Source organism: Merops nubicus, unplaced genomic scaffold (assembly GCF_000691845.1).
Source record: "Merops nubicus isolate BGI_N331 unplaced genomic scaffold, ASM69184v1 scaffold12971, whole genome shotgun sequence".
Lineage (NCBI taxonomy): Eukaryota > Metazoa > Chordata > Aves > Coraciiformes > Meropidae > Merops > Merops nubicus.
Genome location: NW_008590331.1, coordinates 1 through 15,524, shown reverse-complemented (window position 1 = coordinate 15,524; position 15,524 = coordinate 1). Strand labels below are relative to the sequence as shown.

General features: G+C 42.5%; 1 protein-coding gene across 1 annotated transcript; it reads right to left on the bottom strand.

The window, feature by feature from the left end:
• Positions 1-1,456: 1,456 nt before the first annotated feature.
• FAM210A (family with sequence similarity 210, member A) lies at positions 1,457-5,451 on the bottom strand. The gene is made up of 3 exons (XM_008949900.1): positions 5,003-5,451; positions 3,030-3,141; positions 1,457-1,756 (listed from the first exon to the last, which is right to left on the bottom strand). Exons 1-3 carry the CDS (start codon positions 5,449-5,451, stop codon positions 1,457-1,459), a joined length of 861 nt encoding a protein of 286 aa, XP_008948148.1.
• Between the last annotated feature and the right edge of the window lie 10,073 nt (positions 5,452-15,524).

Sequence of the window (15,524 nt, the reverse complement as noted above, 5' to 3'; positions counted from 1 at the left end):
TGTGGGGGGTGTGCACAGGGGCAGAGAGGCACGGCACCAATCCTGCACAGGCCAGTTCAGTGCACTGGAACAGGGAGAGGCCCCTGGGGACTGGGCTGAAAAGGCAGGAGAGGGGCAGAGCTGGCACTTTATCAGCCATTCCCCTTCCTCTCTTACCCAGTCTCAATGCTCAAGGCCCAGCTCTGTTGCTTCCCCACACTCCCCTGCAAAAAAACCCCACCACTGTTAAACAAGATGCACATGCAGAGTCAAAACAGGGTCAAAACCAAACCAAACCCACACACACTTCAGTTCAGCCTACACTAGAATAAAACCAGAAGTTTGCCTGCCCAGCCAAGCAGAGCAGGCCCAGCTCCAGTCCTTCACAATACCTGAGACAGCATTTCAGCCTTCAGCTGGGAATAACTATTTGTCTGAACTAAGAAAATGTAGGGGGGAAAAAAAACAGAGTTTGGTAGACTGTGATCACTAACTCAGAAACTATATTTATTACAGCTGGATTGTTCTACTGAAGTCTGAGGGACTCCTGAACAGGAAGAGGAACTTTTTGGGTTAACTTTGCAGGTATTTAAAAAGCCCCTTAAGTATACCAAGTTCTCAAGTAAACTCTTGGATTTTTTTTTTGTTCTGAAAATGAAATAGAAGAGTTTTGTAAACGTTAACATAATACCCAAAAAATCTCAATTTTTAATATACAATTATTGATTATTTTCACTGAATCTCTTTCTACTGTGAATCAGCATTAGGAAACAAAGCATACCTGACAGTATGGCTACTGTGATTAATAACTCATCTTCCTGCAGCTCTCAGTTGAGATGTCCAACAAGATACACAGTCCCAGAAAGACTCCTGGACTCAGCCTGTGAGGTATCACAGCTCAGCTGAAGTCTGTGTGGCCCTGGTAACCTATCCAGCCTGAGTGGCCAATCCACTGACTCCTTCACGTGCAGCTTCACTGACGAGGGTCCGAGTCCAAGCTGAGAGATGATGATGATGATTGCAGAGGTCTGGGCACAAATACTCTGAAAACCAACACACGTTGCCTTTGCCAGGAGGAAGTCTTCATTCTCTTTTAATGGAAGATTCAGTCTAATGGAATAGTGGCTGTGCACTGTGATGGAAGAGAACAAAGCAGTGGCTGTTGGAGGAATCCATCTTCATTTTGAGGGAGGGGAGGGATCAAAAAGAGGCAAGAGTAACTCTCCACACCATTACCAACGGACACACAAGCTTCTGAGATTCGCTTTTCCTTCTGTAAACTGAAGTTTTGTCACCACCTCTCCCCCAGGGAACTTGAACCCTGGTGAACATACAGAATTTTTAAATCCACAGAGCAATTCTAGTCTCCAGACAATGGCAGGGGAGAAAAAAATAAAGCTCAGAAGTGCACTTCGTATATCCTGCCACAAAGGGTTAAAGTGCTAAGTTTGAGATATCCAAAAATTACCCATCTCTCCTAGTCCTTAATTTTTTTAAATGAAACTTTATCTTTGGTCTCTTGGATCTTCTCTGTGATTTTATCCTTTGTCTCCCCCATCTTCTCTGTGATTTTATCCTTTGTCTCCCCCATCTTCTCTGTTATTTTGTCCTTTGTCTCCCCCATCTTCTCTGTGATTTTATCCTTTGTCTCCCCCATCCTGTCTTGCAGGTACTCCTTCACTGGAGGAGGTGTGGACATGTAGCCCCTCTGCCGCAGGTACTTGACGGCGAAGGAGGTTCCTCCCAAGGTCACGGTGTATCTGGCAGGAGTTGCAACCTTAAAGAAACCAGACAACACATGAGAGAACAGGACAGGACAATAGTGTCTAGAGAAAGGTATTATTTCTTTTGGCCAGTGGCAGATACTGAAGAGATCTCCTGTTTCTAGGGAGAGGAGCCGATGCACAGCGCAGGCCCGGGGAGCCCACAGCTTTTCCTTCCAGTGCCCTTTTGACAAAACCAGCACAGGCATTTAAAAATCAGCCACTTTAAAACAGACCTGCCCTGTGCAGCTCGTGGGACCAGCACTGGGCATCTCAGAACAGGCAGGATGGGAACACTGAGCCATACAAGCAAAGAAGAAACCCTGGCAACAAGAAATGCTTTAAATGTTAAAATTCACAGGAGTACAAGCGCCTTTCGGTCCAAAACTAGGAGCTGCACACAGGAACCCAGAGCTAAAAGAGACCAAGAGTCTCCTAATCCAAGACACAACAAACCAGGTTATTCTGGATAGACTCACTTGTTCTTTTAGAACTTCAAAGATAAAGCCTGCACAATTTTCCCCTTCCAACCTAGTCTAGTGTTTCCACATCTTGAAAATTTCTTCCAACACTGCCAGACCTCTCAGAAATAATAAAATCTTTATATTTAATCACATTTATTTATTGGTCTCTTTTAGGCACAGGAATAACTGGCAAAAGTAGTACTTTTTTTTTTAAAAAAATAACCCCTTTAAATAATAGATCAGAAGCACAGCACATCTGGAAACCAACCAGAGGAGTGACATGCAAAGCAAACACATTATTTTGTTTTTGCATGGTCTGATGTATTTCAAGTTTCTCCAAACACAGACTGTGCACATAAAAAGCAATAAAAGGAGACCCAAACCTGAGTGTAAGTAATTGATTCAAACAGACAATGAAAGCACTTGACAGTGATGGAAAACTAAGGTAGGAAGAGAAACCAGCTAGGATAAAAAGAGCTGTTCTTTTATCTGAAAATCTTGAGGTGTTTAGACTTTACCTCTTTATCCCTGCTAATTATATCAGGGATACAGAGGAATAGCTTAATTGTAATTAAATCTCTGAGGGCAGATAATAGCTCTGCAGCAAACAAAGAAGTTATTTTAGAAATACAGACTCCTTAAAGGAACACAAAGCCCCCATCAGCTCCCATGGGACTATTTTTACTTCAAAAATGAATGCTCAAGTAGGTGTAACTATCAACGACAGAAACCAGCATGAATTCTTTCTGCTGTAAACAAGTAAACCCTGTTTAGGCCAAGGGGCAAGATTTAGAGCTTATTTACAAACCATAACTCTACTTACTTTATACAGTGCATAGGCAGTTAGAGCATTCCCACTCTGGGAATTCTTCAGGACGTTTACTACGCTGTCTGGCAGGCCAATCATCTCTAGGAAGGGAACAACGTTCACCCCTCTGTGGAAGAGACAAAAAGGGACAACCTGAATTGGCATTTGAAACCTGAAGGCTGACTTCCAGTGCTGTTTCCATTCTTCATCGTACCAACTGTCATTTGATAGCAAAGTAGTTCTTCATCTAAGCAATACAGGGTTGATATTTTGGTACATAGAGCCAAATTAATGTTCTTTTCACATTCCAAGGGGTGACCCATTTATATGAATCAGAATCCCTACCTCAGTGTCCTCCATTCGCTTTTCAATATATCAAACACATGGAATGTGGCAAAAGAAAAGGAAGCAACACAGAGTTGTTCTACCTTGCCAATGTAAGGTGGTGAGATGGGTGGAAGGAGCTCCTATCACAATTTCTTTCTATTTGGAAACCAGGGAAGGTAACATCAGCACCAAAGGAAAAAAAACACAGTCCATCTTCACACTACAGCAGAGAGCTACCTGCAGTTATAGAAGGATGTTCTAATATTTACAGATGTTGTGCTATTAAGTATCATTATCCATTCCACACTAATATTTTAGGCCTTCTTCTGTGCACACCATCGTTTTAGCATCAAGAATACTACCAGGCAGTAATTGACTAACAGTTATTAGAACCTACAATCCAAAGGCCTGGCCCCAGAGTAGAACATGGCCTAAGCAGCAATGGAGTTATTCCACAAGCCACCACTGTTTAGTCCCCTGTCATCAGCAGTCCTTCTGAAAGTTATTTTTCCACCTCAGGAGGGTGCTGCTCCTGGGGCATGACAAACTGCAGCTTTGTTATAATTAGTCTCTGGTTAAATATTTCAGTTGCTTTCATCCATCAAATACCTATTTTAGCAGCTAACTGCAGTGTTTCAGGAGAAGTAATCTTCACCCCATCCGAAACGTCTGGATCTACGCATCAACCTGAATTCATCCAAAGCAAAATATTTTTATAGCTCAAGACCTTTATTCCTCTGACGTGAGCTAAATTTAGAATGACATTTGGATCTATAGCTCCTAGAAAGGGCAATTATGCCAGCTGGTTGGAGTAACTAAAACAAACACTTGTGTGGCAAGGCATCCTGATGTCAAAGCCCCATCCTTGCCGCCACAAACTCTCCTTGTTCCATGCTTTCTATTATTAAATATACAACATTAGCAATCCAGAGATAAACATTTACTCATATTTAGAAAACCATTTGCAGACAGATAAAAACTCTTTCATCTGAACTAGCAGCTCAGAGCTGATACAGTAGGTTTTTTCCCTAATAAATGGCATTTTTCTGAACAGTATCTGGCACAGGCTACAGCTGAAAGGAATTAAATTTACAATGCTTAATTTATCTTTTTTTTTTAAGCCACACAAAATATTTAATTTCCAGTGAAGAAGTCTGGCAGGAAAGAGAGAAAATGGAAATAAAAAAGGAAAAGTTCTGCATGGCTTGTGAGACACTCAGAGTGAGGTGAGTGACACGGAAGTCCAATGATGAGGGAGGAATGGGGATGAAATGGGAAAGAAGTAGTGAATCAGACTGGTTTGGGCTGGAAGGGACCTTAAAGAGCATCTAGTTCCAACCCCCTGCCACTAATAACTCACTAATAATTTCAATGCTGTTTACATCCATGAATATTCTGGGGAGATGAGTATTTCTTCAAATGTTAGCAACGTATCTGATATGCAGCAGTAACTGCATGGTAACAGTGCACACTTGACACTCACAAATCCCATATCCTTTCAATATTAACCTTATGTTTCAGTTAAAACTGTAGGTTCAATTCCCTGTTACACACAGAGGCACTTTTTAACCACGTAATAATAATTTAAGTGTCCTTTCACCTGTGTAAGTCAGTCTCAATTCAACAGCAGTATCGGGCACTGCAGCAAAATATCAACTTACTTCATGGCTGCATAGTAAAAGGTTCCAAACCACACGGTGGAGGTCAGGAGATGCACTGGAATCATGACCTTCCCATACTGCTTAAAGGTCTTCTTGAACCTCTGAACCAGACCGATTGACTTGTCTTGTAACGGGTCGGGTTCTAAAGCATCCGACTCTGCAGAGCTCTGCTTGGCTGGATCAGTGGCCAAAGTCAAAGGGTTCCTCTCCTCCGGTGCTTTGTGAGGAGTGTCTGCTGGCTTGGATGAAAAAGCACTTTTCTCTGAAGCCAAGCGTGCTGCACCTGCATGGAGACAACGTCTGGGAGGGTCCAGTGCCAAAATCACTTTGCACCCCACATTGGACACTGCTGCCTGTCCTTTCAAGCACTGGAAGAGACCAGGGCGAGGGAAAACCAAACACGTCCCATGTGCCAGCTGAGATGCTGCCTGCAACAGGCTCCGCTGCATCCTGACCACGCGTGGCTGGGCTTTCTACAGACAGGGAACAAGAAGAGAATGAACAAATTGCATGCCAATGAGTTCTAATTCCTTCAATGCCACTTGACATTATCAAATCTCAAATTACTTTCTACTCTTCTCCTTTAAAAGGCTTTCCTTATCTGGCTTTGTACAAATTGTTACCTTCTAGAATGAAGGAAATCATTTTAGGTCTCACTTTTTTAGCATACTGAACTGAGAGTAGAAGTTCATAAATTAATAATCAATAACCAATATTAATCTGTTAGGAAAGGGGATGGTACTGTTGACTGTCATGTATTAACAGGAGAAAAACTGAACAGCAATTTCAGAAAACTCAGAAATCATTCAAGTTGAATTGAAACTCCACTGTTGTCTTCATGTCTGCTTCCCCTTCACTTATAGCCTCAGATAAACATTTCAGTCAGGGTTTTTGATAGCGAATTTGTCTAGGCTGCTGAAAATAATCAATGCTTTGTAACACAGGCAGATGGTTTAAAAAAAAAAAAAAAAAATGAAGCCATACATACCCTTTATTACTTTCCAGACATACAACAGGAAAAGTATGACAGCTTTGGAGCTTCAAAAAGTTGTAACTCTTCTGCTAGTTCCGTGCCCTTCAAATGTATATCTTGAACATGTTGATGACTCTGCTAAAGTAGAAAAAAAAAAAAGTATTTAGAGAAATAGCAACAGCAGCAAACTAATTCTATGAAGATTTTTTTGCTTGGCCTGAAACTTTGCTTACTAAAGAAGCCAATGGTATGAATTCCCCTTTGGATGCTGACACGCTACTGGGAGACTTTTTTCTGTGCAACTTTGAAGTTCCTAAACTGTGAGTAACTGTTTCCTTGCAAGAGAGAAGAGTTTCATAACCCAAATTCATCTGTTGGAACATTCCTGCCTATATGTTTTGTAGGTATTTCTACATTATTGTGCTTGAATTAGTTGCAATTACTGGGATGACAATGTTTGATGTGGAGACAAGGTTGGAGGAGTGTTTTCTCCTGTGGAGCCTCTACCTTGCAAGGGAAGCAGAGACATCCACTGCTGGTGAGCTCATACTAACAGGAGGAGAAGAGGGAACTCTTGTCTCTAAGTAAGCCAGGAGTTACTTGCTCCTGTTGAGTTGCTCTTGGGAGCCAAGAAGTACTGCTGCTTCTAGAGAGTAAATGAGCCACAGGTACTGCCTCTCAACGAGTCAGTCCTGTGTGAGAATTCACTGCAAGCAACTGCTTGTGGCACCTCTGGTTTTACAGGAAGCACAGATCCTTGGTGACCTCTTAAGATCCAATTGCTCCTCAAAGCAAAAAGTACTGAAAACACTCAGCAAAACCCAAGTGCTAAGATGGCACTCTGTGATATGCCAGCTACCTTATGGATTTACAGGAATTGTAACAAACTGGAAGAAGACAACTGCATCACTTGCCTGCTGCCACTTGACCCTCCTTTCCTGAGGGATGCCAGTCTCCACGGGGACTGGCTGCCCCTCTCACTAATAGTACACAATACTCAGCACCTCCCTCAAGTAGATTTTCACAATGTGCAGCCAGCAGACTCAGCAAAGGACCCATTTATGGAAATTTGGGAGCTCTCAAGTCAGACTTCTGCCTTTCATTGATTTTCTGTGGATGGGACCCTATTGAAAAATACCTGTCCCAAGCAAGCTTTGAAAGTTGCCACCACACAGCATGGGGGAAAGAATCTCAGCAATCCAGTTTTGGTTCATTGATGTTATTAACAGGACTCCTTGGAAGGAGGCAGTTCTTCTGTACAGAAGCAAGAAGAAACAGAACAAGTATTTCTGAGTCCTCCTGTTCTATAGAGGGTACATACAGTAGCATTTCTCAGAACACCATTCCTAGGGCTTGCAGCCTAGGGCTTGCTCACAGCCCAGAAGTTCAGATCATACCACACCTCTGACTCCCTGCAAGGGCTGCAGAACATGGAAAGGGCTCCCAGGGGATGAGAATTCTGCTTCATGTGAAGAAGCAGTGGGTCACCACTGTGTGTTCAGCACTCACCAGCCAGCAGCTGACATAGCTGTGATTAGTAAATGAGCTTCCAGGCCTCTGCTCACAGTTAGAGGCACTGTGTAAGGCTTAAAAATAGTGTCACTGAAGGGTTTTAAGCAGGGGAACTACCAGGGCCACTGACAAGACTTGCCATGCCACTATTTTCTTCCAAACAAGGTTGGAATTTTCTTAATGATCTTACTGTGTTTCATAGGTACACACTTTACTTCTCTCATCAGCAAAGGAAAGACTTTTGAAGTGTCAGTAATTTGGGGATTATGCCTCTGTCCAGCATCACTACAAGAGTAAATGAAGGAATTATTATAATGGTTACAGCAGGATGTAGAAAAGGCAAATGAACAAAAGAACAGAGTAATATAGCACACACTTCATAAATTGATTTTCAAGAAATCAGGGGTGATGGGTACAGCTACTCAATTGTAATATGTTGATTACTTGGCTCAACACTGCAAACAAATTTTAAACAGGACAAAGTGCAAAATAAATAGGGTTGAAGATCCAAAGAAATAAACTGTAGTTGTTTCATCCCTCTAAAGCCAAATCTGGGCTTTAAGATGCAGTTTGTGCAAGGCAGTTCCCAGTGCCCTGTGCACTCAACAGGCACAGGAGAGGACGTGTCAGCCTGAGACATTCTATTCTCCCAGTGTGACACCTCTCTGAAAGTTTCTTAAAGGGGCTGGATAAGCTATACAACTGCCACTCTGACTTCAGGTTCTTAAACCCACTTGGATTCCAAGGAAGTCAGGACAGTAACCTCAGTGTTACCCACAATTGCACCTAGTGACTTTTCAAAAGTTGTTGCTTCATAGTCTGTGGCATGAGAAGAATTTTTTTTGGGGGGGGTGAGGGAGTAGAAGGTGTTTTAAAGCAACTTAGATTTCTACATTGGCTTTCTCTTAAAAATGCCACAAGGAAAAAAAATAGATGCCCAAGGACAAATATAGCTGTTCTGTGCTGCACGAGTGCCATGTGGCCAGTGACAGAACAGAGGCTGGGAGGACAAACCATGACATGACAAACAAACACTCCTGGGACAAGGTCTCCCCTGCAGTGCTGCCCTGGCCCGGCCAACTGTGCGGCAGGGTCTCCAGCTGGCTGTAAGCTGAGCCCAGGAGCTCTCGGCTGCTCAGGACATACCCCTGGCGGGGTTCTTGGACACCCCTGCAGTTCCTGAAGGCTGTCTCACGGCAAGCCCTCGGACACAGAGTGCTCTAGTGGCCTCTTGAGGAGAAGCGTGGATCAGCTTCTGAGCCATGAAAACCAATTAGCTCCTTTTTAGCTACCACAGAAATGAACACACAAGAGTGGGGATGGATATACGATGGCAAAAAAACTTCGGTGTAAGTTCTTTTCTAAAACAGGTCAGCAAGCAGCTGAGGGAATTGTGGGGATAGAGTAAGCAGACTACACTGTTTTATTTTCTTTGTTCTACCAGAAACACTCTGGACACAATATGTAAATATGGATGAATTTAAAGCATTTTTACTCATTCTGTTACTGTTTAAAAAAAGAACATTAATTATACCACAGGAGGGTTCCCAATGAAAATCCATCAGCTTTTCCACTCCCAAAGCACCTTACTATGAAACTAGAGAATTAATTTACATTCCTGTCATTTTAAGTATAAAATCAAGCAAACTTTGAGGGTTGTATGTTGTATATGCAGAAGAATTTTGAAAGGACACAAACCAGTTTTCAGAAATCCTTTCCAGCTCATCTTTCAGCCTGCATAAAAAGCAAGTGTACAGAGTTCTCATCCAAACAGCTCAGTTTAAAAAAAACCACTGTACTCCTAACATTTTTACTATATAAAATTAAAAAAAAAATAATTGTTTTCAGACTTAAATTGTCCTTGCCAAAAACTTATTGACAGTGTCTTTTTAAAGAAAACATCCTGCCAAGCTAATACAGCAAGATAAGAATAACACAACAGAACAGAAAATGCACACAGATTGCCTAAAAAGCTGGGAATGCTTTTTGAAAAATCACTGTAATGGTGCAAAGCATCATGGTTTTTTTTCTCCTAAACTCAGGTAAAATACAAACCTTTCAGTAACTGCAGTGATTCAGCAGAGCACACAGTCACTGTCCATGGATGGGGAAAATGGCAGTGTATAGGAGCTCCTTATTCTTCCTTTTAGTACTTTTAGAGTGTACAAATGAACATTCAGAATTTGTATTTTGACCTTTACTGCTTCTGCAACAGCCCTGATACAATCTGTAATTCAACCTAAACCAAGAAACTTGGATATAATTTGAAGTTTGGCTATCACTAGCTGCATCACCTTGTCTAAGGCTGTCTTTGAAATACAGCACTGCATTTTAGGCTAAAGGTGATTTTTAAAATTATTTTTAATGTGATTTTAATAAATCACATTAAAATTAATATGAATAAGGTATTGTAGACAAATTACCCTAAAACATTAGCTCCATCCAACCTCCATCATGTCTCATCTCTACAATATAACATAGCATTTACCGAGTGAAAATAATCTTTAATTTGGTCATAATACTACAGTTCAGCACTGGTGTAAGTGGAGACAAGCCAACAACTCTTCTCCCCTTATTTTACCTAAACTACTTTTGTTCTTTCTAAGCCAAACTCAGTGAAGTCAAGAAAGCAGAATATACCCTCATAAAATCCCTCTTTTGTCCCTGCATCTCCCAATGTAGCATCAATTCATTGCCCTCAAAACACTCCTCCTTCTGCCTGAGCGTTTCCAGCCAGAGGGCTGTTCAAATAGAGGTGTGGAGGGCGTGGGGATGCAGATTACCGAGCAGGAGGAGTTCACTACTAAGGAACTAAAAGGGTCAGCAAAAGGTCATTCCCATAAGCAAGCCTCAGGTCTGCAGTCCGTGCGTGTGGCTTTGAACTCCCCCAGATAAAAACCCACAAGGGAACTGCTGAGGGGTTAGATGCCAAACCACGAGCAAATAAATAAACACACAGAGCAGTTCTGTGCACTTCACTGCAACGTTGCCTGGGAATCTCCTGGGATCTGCCCTCTCCACAGCTCACTGAGCTCCACTTGGCAGGCTCCTCCCCTCTTTCGCTGAGCATCTGAAGAGTTTGGACTCTACATTATAACAGGCAGTAGAAACGTGACTGTTAGTCCTTCATTCAGGGTTCAGATAGTTCTTTAATGAAGTTCTGCTCCCCCTCTCCAGAGCTGCTGTGCACGTCCCTTCACTAACTGAGCCATCAATAACAGCCAAAAGGTTCCAGACAAAACCGAACTCCTGCCTGCTGAAGCCTTCCTGCTATTTGTTATTGGATTCTAGGAGTGCAAGCTCATTTTTTAATTCATAATCCTTCTGCTCGCTTGGGACTTTGCTGACATACAAAATTTAGATGATAATATTTAATTTAAACAGCTCTTGGAGTTATAATCAAATATTTATTCCTGAAAGGTCTAACGGAAACAACTGGAGACAGGCTGCAGATACCAGGACTTTCACTGAAACAAATGGTGCTAACCCAAATAAAGTTCACCCTTTTTGACTAGACCACAGAATAAGAGCTTAGGTATTCAAATACTTTCTCTTGATTAATTATAAAAGGCTTTTATTAGGAATGTTCTTAAACTTAGATCTTAGCATCAACTTTCTGCCTCATCTTACATTGTGGCTACCCAAACTGTTTCTTTTCTAGCCTTGACAAATGTACTTTTGCCACCTTGGATATTTTCAGGTCTTGTCTCATTGTTCTGTGTCTCTTCCCTTCATAACCCAACTGTAATCACCAGCACTGGCTGTAGTAGTATTTAAAATGCAAATTATGTTACATAATTTTTACAAAACACTTAGAACAACCCCTCCAAGTAATAAGTCTTTTACCCATCAAATTCACCCAAAGTGCTTCTACGACTTCTAAAAAATATGCTGAAGTAGAAACAATGGAATAAATGGATGTAAACTAGCCTCAAACTGAAAAAAAAAAAAATTAAAAAAAAAAAAAATCACAAAAAAAATCCACCCAGCCTCTATAAGAGAAGAATTCACAGTGGAAGCATTAGGTTCAAGATTTTTTTCTTCTCTTCTCTCACCATATTTATTTCACATTTTCAAACACTGAAAAGCTGTCATTTTTCCCAGAAAAAAATAGGGAACATTCATCTTTCAGCAGAATTAGTGTTGGCAGACATTCATTTCCAGTATAAATCTTTTCTAAATATCCAAAGTAGGTGTTGAATTCTCTGTTATGAATTCAAACTTGTCCATATGGGGAAATATGTGTAGTATCAATCAGAATATCTTGAGAAATTATGTGTGAAGAGGCTGATCATAACATTTACAGAACACACACATGTTCACAACCACACTCTTCATCTGATTTTTAGTCAATGCTGTTCCCCGCATCTCTACCAATGAATGTGAACTGTTCTTACCAAAGAAGTATTATTTTTATTAAGGGCTTGATAGAAACTTTATTGCCCACTGTTCAGTTTAATGCCTTCCACAGCATCTTTTGCACAGAGGATGTGATTGTTAATGTTGCTGGCCACTAAACCACACCACGACCCCATCTCCACGTGTCCACAGAGCTGTGTCTCTGCCCCAGCAGGAGCTCGGATGGGACTTCAGTGACAGGACCCAAATAATGCTCCTGCTCCCAGCCCGAGGTGGCAGAGTTACTGCCCTGCTGGCTTCAGGCTGAGCAAGGAATCCTGGCACTGTCACGTCGCAGCCTTTGAGCGCAGGCTGCGTTCTGGGAGGGGTGAGCAAGCCCAAGGCTGGTGTTGCAGCAGAGACACAGCCCGCCGACAGAAGGCACTGTCCCACGGCCCCAGACAGCAGGGAGCAGAGGATGTCACCGAGCTCCAGCATCGGCGAGATCAGCTTGTAAACTGGCAAAATATTCAGGGCAAATAGTTACCTGGCTGGCACGGGCTGGGGCTAAACACAACCACTACAGTTTAAAGATAAGTGCCCTCACGCCCTGCTCAACTCTTCCACCAGCCACTCTGGAAGAGACTTACAGAACTGCTGTAAAGTCACTCACATATTTTTATTTAGGAGCAAGAAAATCCCTTTTAAACCTGCTGTGTTTTAGGATTTGGCCATGAGCACCTGGCTGTATTAACCCCCGTTCCCTTCCCCCATCCCACTCTGCAAGGACAGACTGCAAGCCCTGGAGAGCTGCAGGGGATCCCCTCCTATGACACCCCACAAAGCCACAGCCATGCAGCTTCTGCCCTTGTTTATGTAAGAGCTGTTACACATGGCCAAGGCCAGATGTTGGACAAGATCAAACAGGACAGCCATGGAATTAAAATTTACAGCCTTTCATTTTTCTGATGTGCACAAAGTGTGCACACTTTCTGATGTGCACAAAGACACCATTCTGATGTCTTTGTTTAGAAGGAGCAGCATCATGCCTAGAAACAATAAAATAATTGGGGTTTTTGTTGACTCATATAATGGGGAGCTATTCTGAAGAGAGACCAGCAATGGAAAGCACTGGGCTAGAAAGGATTGGAGCTGTCTGGGGGAAACACAAAGTTCATGAGAACACAGATGATTACTACATGCACTGACGTAGGTAAAGCCCTATTTTAGAATCCCAGTGCTTAAAGTAGGAATGACTTCTGTCCTCACCTGCTTACTGACTGAGCCAGACAAAAGGTGGGAGGACTGACATAGCTGGGCACACCTCACCCAGGTGGCCTACCAACATCTGGTTAAACCACCTTCTTCCTGACAGTTTGAAGAGCCACATTCTTGACTTAAGAAAAACAAAGTGTGTTGTATTTAACGCACCTGAACTTGTACCTTCAAGATCAACTCAATTTTGGAAAGTCTCATCACAACAGATCATAAGGATTTTTTAAGTGAATAATCAGTTTCTACTCTTACTGTAGTTTTATTATAATGACAGGGACATGAAGAATAATCTGTGGTTTTTAGAGGTATCATGAGCCAAGATCTTCAGTAGTTTTTTTTGGGTTTTTTTGTTTTTTTTTAAAATTATTATTGCCATACTGCCCAACCCACTTGTCTCAAGTCACAGAATCTACCACAGGTACTTTACAGTCATTGAGAGTCTCTGGCCCTGAGGTTGATCTTTGGTCTAAAGTGACAGAACTAGGTTGTTGCCTATTAGAATATCCAGGTGAAATCCTTATGGTCTGTTGTGATGATAACTTACTGTCCAGGAAAACATTGATCATGTTTTGGGCCTAGGCCACAGTTCTCCTAGTGATTTTATTCCTTTCTTAATACTGAAATATTGATGATTGATGTTGAATTTGCTTCAGTGTTTGATTTCAGAATCAGTAGCTTCAACTACCTGGGCTCACAGTGTATCAACACCAGCAAGAACTACACTGAAACAACTTCTCCACCTGCAGAACTGCCCCACTGCAAGGATTCAGCCAGCACTTCAACATTTTAACAATCTGCTCTTCTTGTGGCCTTATCTTCAAGGCCAGTCAGAACTCCCTACACACCAGAAATGTGCCAGATGCTACCTGAGGGCTGTTATCTGAGATAAGGGGACATGAAGAACTCCCTGTCTTGCAAAGACAGACTTCAGTCTCTTAGTGATGCCTATAAGCATGCACACAGAGCTACCTTATTTATCTGCAGAAAAGATCACCTACAGCAAAATTACACAGATCCTTTTAAAAATCCAGACCAGATCAAGCCTTTTGTTATGAGCTCCCATAGTGTGTGAAGTAGAACATAAACAGTCCTGCCAGACAGATCTTTAACTTTTCATCCCTTGCACTCTCAGTCTGAATTTGCCTCCTCAGTTTTGCCATCTGCAAGCCACCCAATAGCCACCTACCCAAATCATCAATCTTTTTTTTTTTCCCCAGATGGAAGTGCTCCTCAAACAGTGAATGCAACTCAACAACACTGCCACAGAGGCCAGTCATCCTCCTTTTACCCCAAACAGCCCCTGAGCAGGAAAGGGGAGGCACACCCACTGTCAGCCCCAGGGGAGGGGATGGGTGGTGGGGACACATTATCCTCTCCACACGTTTCCCACTCAGAACCAGCTGCAAGTCATGTAAGCCACTGGCACAGGCAGCAAGACACATTCCAGATGAGGAACCTCTTCCCTATCTCTCCCTAAAGTGAATAATTTTATGTTCATACTTGTAACAGTATGAACATTTTGGGGTTTTGAAAAAATCAAGGAACGTTTCCAGTTTAAGAATTAGTTTTGGTACTTTAGTACACATCATGTCCAAAGTAACATTCTCCCTTTGGGGCCAGCCTGTAGAAGGCATTCCAGAAAGGGACATAAATGAGGCTGAACATGTAGTTTGTAATACCTGACACCAATCCACATTTAACTTAACAGTCTTAACAAAAAATCTTATAAGTGACTCCCTGATGACTCCTATAGTTAATTACCAGAACCAGAGTACTAACAAGAACCAGAATTCCATGCAACTTTGCCAACAGGGGAAAAAAACAGTTGGCTTTATTCAGCCAGCCACCACCTCCTATGTGTTCAGAGGCCTCCAAATCTAGTCCATACAAATTGGTCACGGCAGTGTTGGGTTTGACAGTTAGATCTGATATCACCTTAGAGGTCTTTTCCAACCTCCGTGATTCTGTGGTAACGCAAGAGGAAAAAATAGCACTGAAAGCTGAAGACAAGCAAGAAAACATAGTTTTACCAGTGAACAGTTAAGAGGAGACAAAAATCAGATTTGAGTTTTGACATTCTCCTGTCGAGGGAAGCCAGAGACCAACCCTTGGCTGCAATTTGGCACGTGCCACAAGTAAGTCACCAAAGTCCATGCAAAAGATTTATGAGACAAGGAAATATTTATAAAGCCACTTCAACTAGTCTAAAAGGCCGAATCAGCTGCCTCTGAGGGAAACACCCCGAGGAACAGAACCCTGACGGGTACAACTGTCAGAGAGTCGCGACCGACATTTTTCACGGCCCCGGAGTTTGGAGAAAAGAACCAGCCGGGAGGGTCCGGGGCGCTCAGCGGCCATCCCGGGACTGCGAGAGGGAAAGCGGCTGGGGAGGGGGGACACCCGTGCGGGGCAGGACAGGGGACC

Coding starts and splice junctions, on each gene's coding strand:
- FAM210A (XM_008949900.1), bottom strand. CDS start 5,451: ATGCAGCGGAGCCTGTTGCAGGCAGCATCTCAGCTGGCACATGGGACG. Junction 3,142..5,002: donor TTTTACTATGCAGCCATGAA/GTAAGTTGATAT, acceptor TCTCTTCCACAG/AGGGGTGAACGTTGTTCCCT. Junction 1,757..3,029: donor CTGCCTATGCACTGTATAAA/GTAAGTAGAGTT, acceptor GGTTTCTTTAAG/GTTGCAACTCCTGCCAGATA.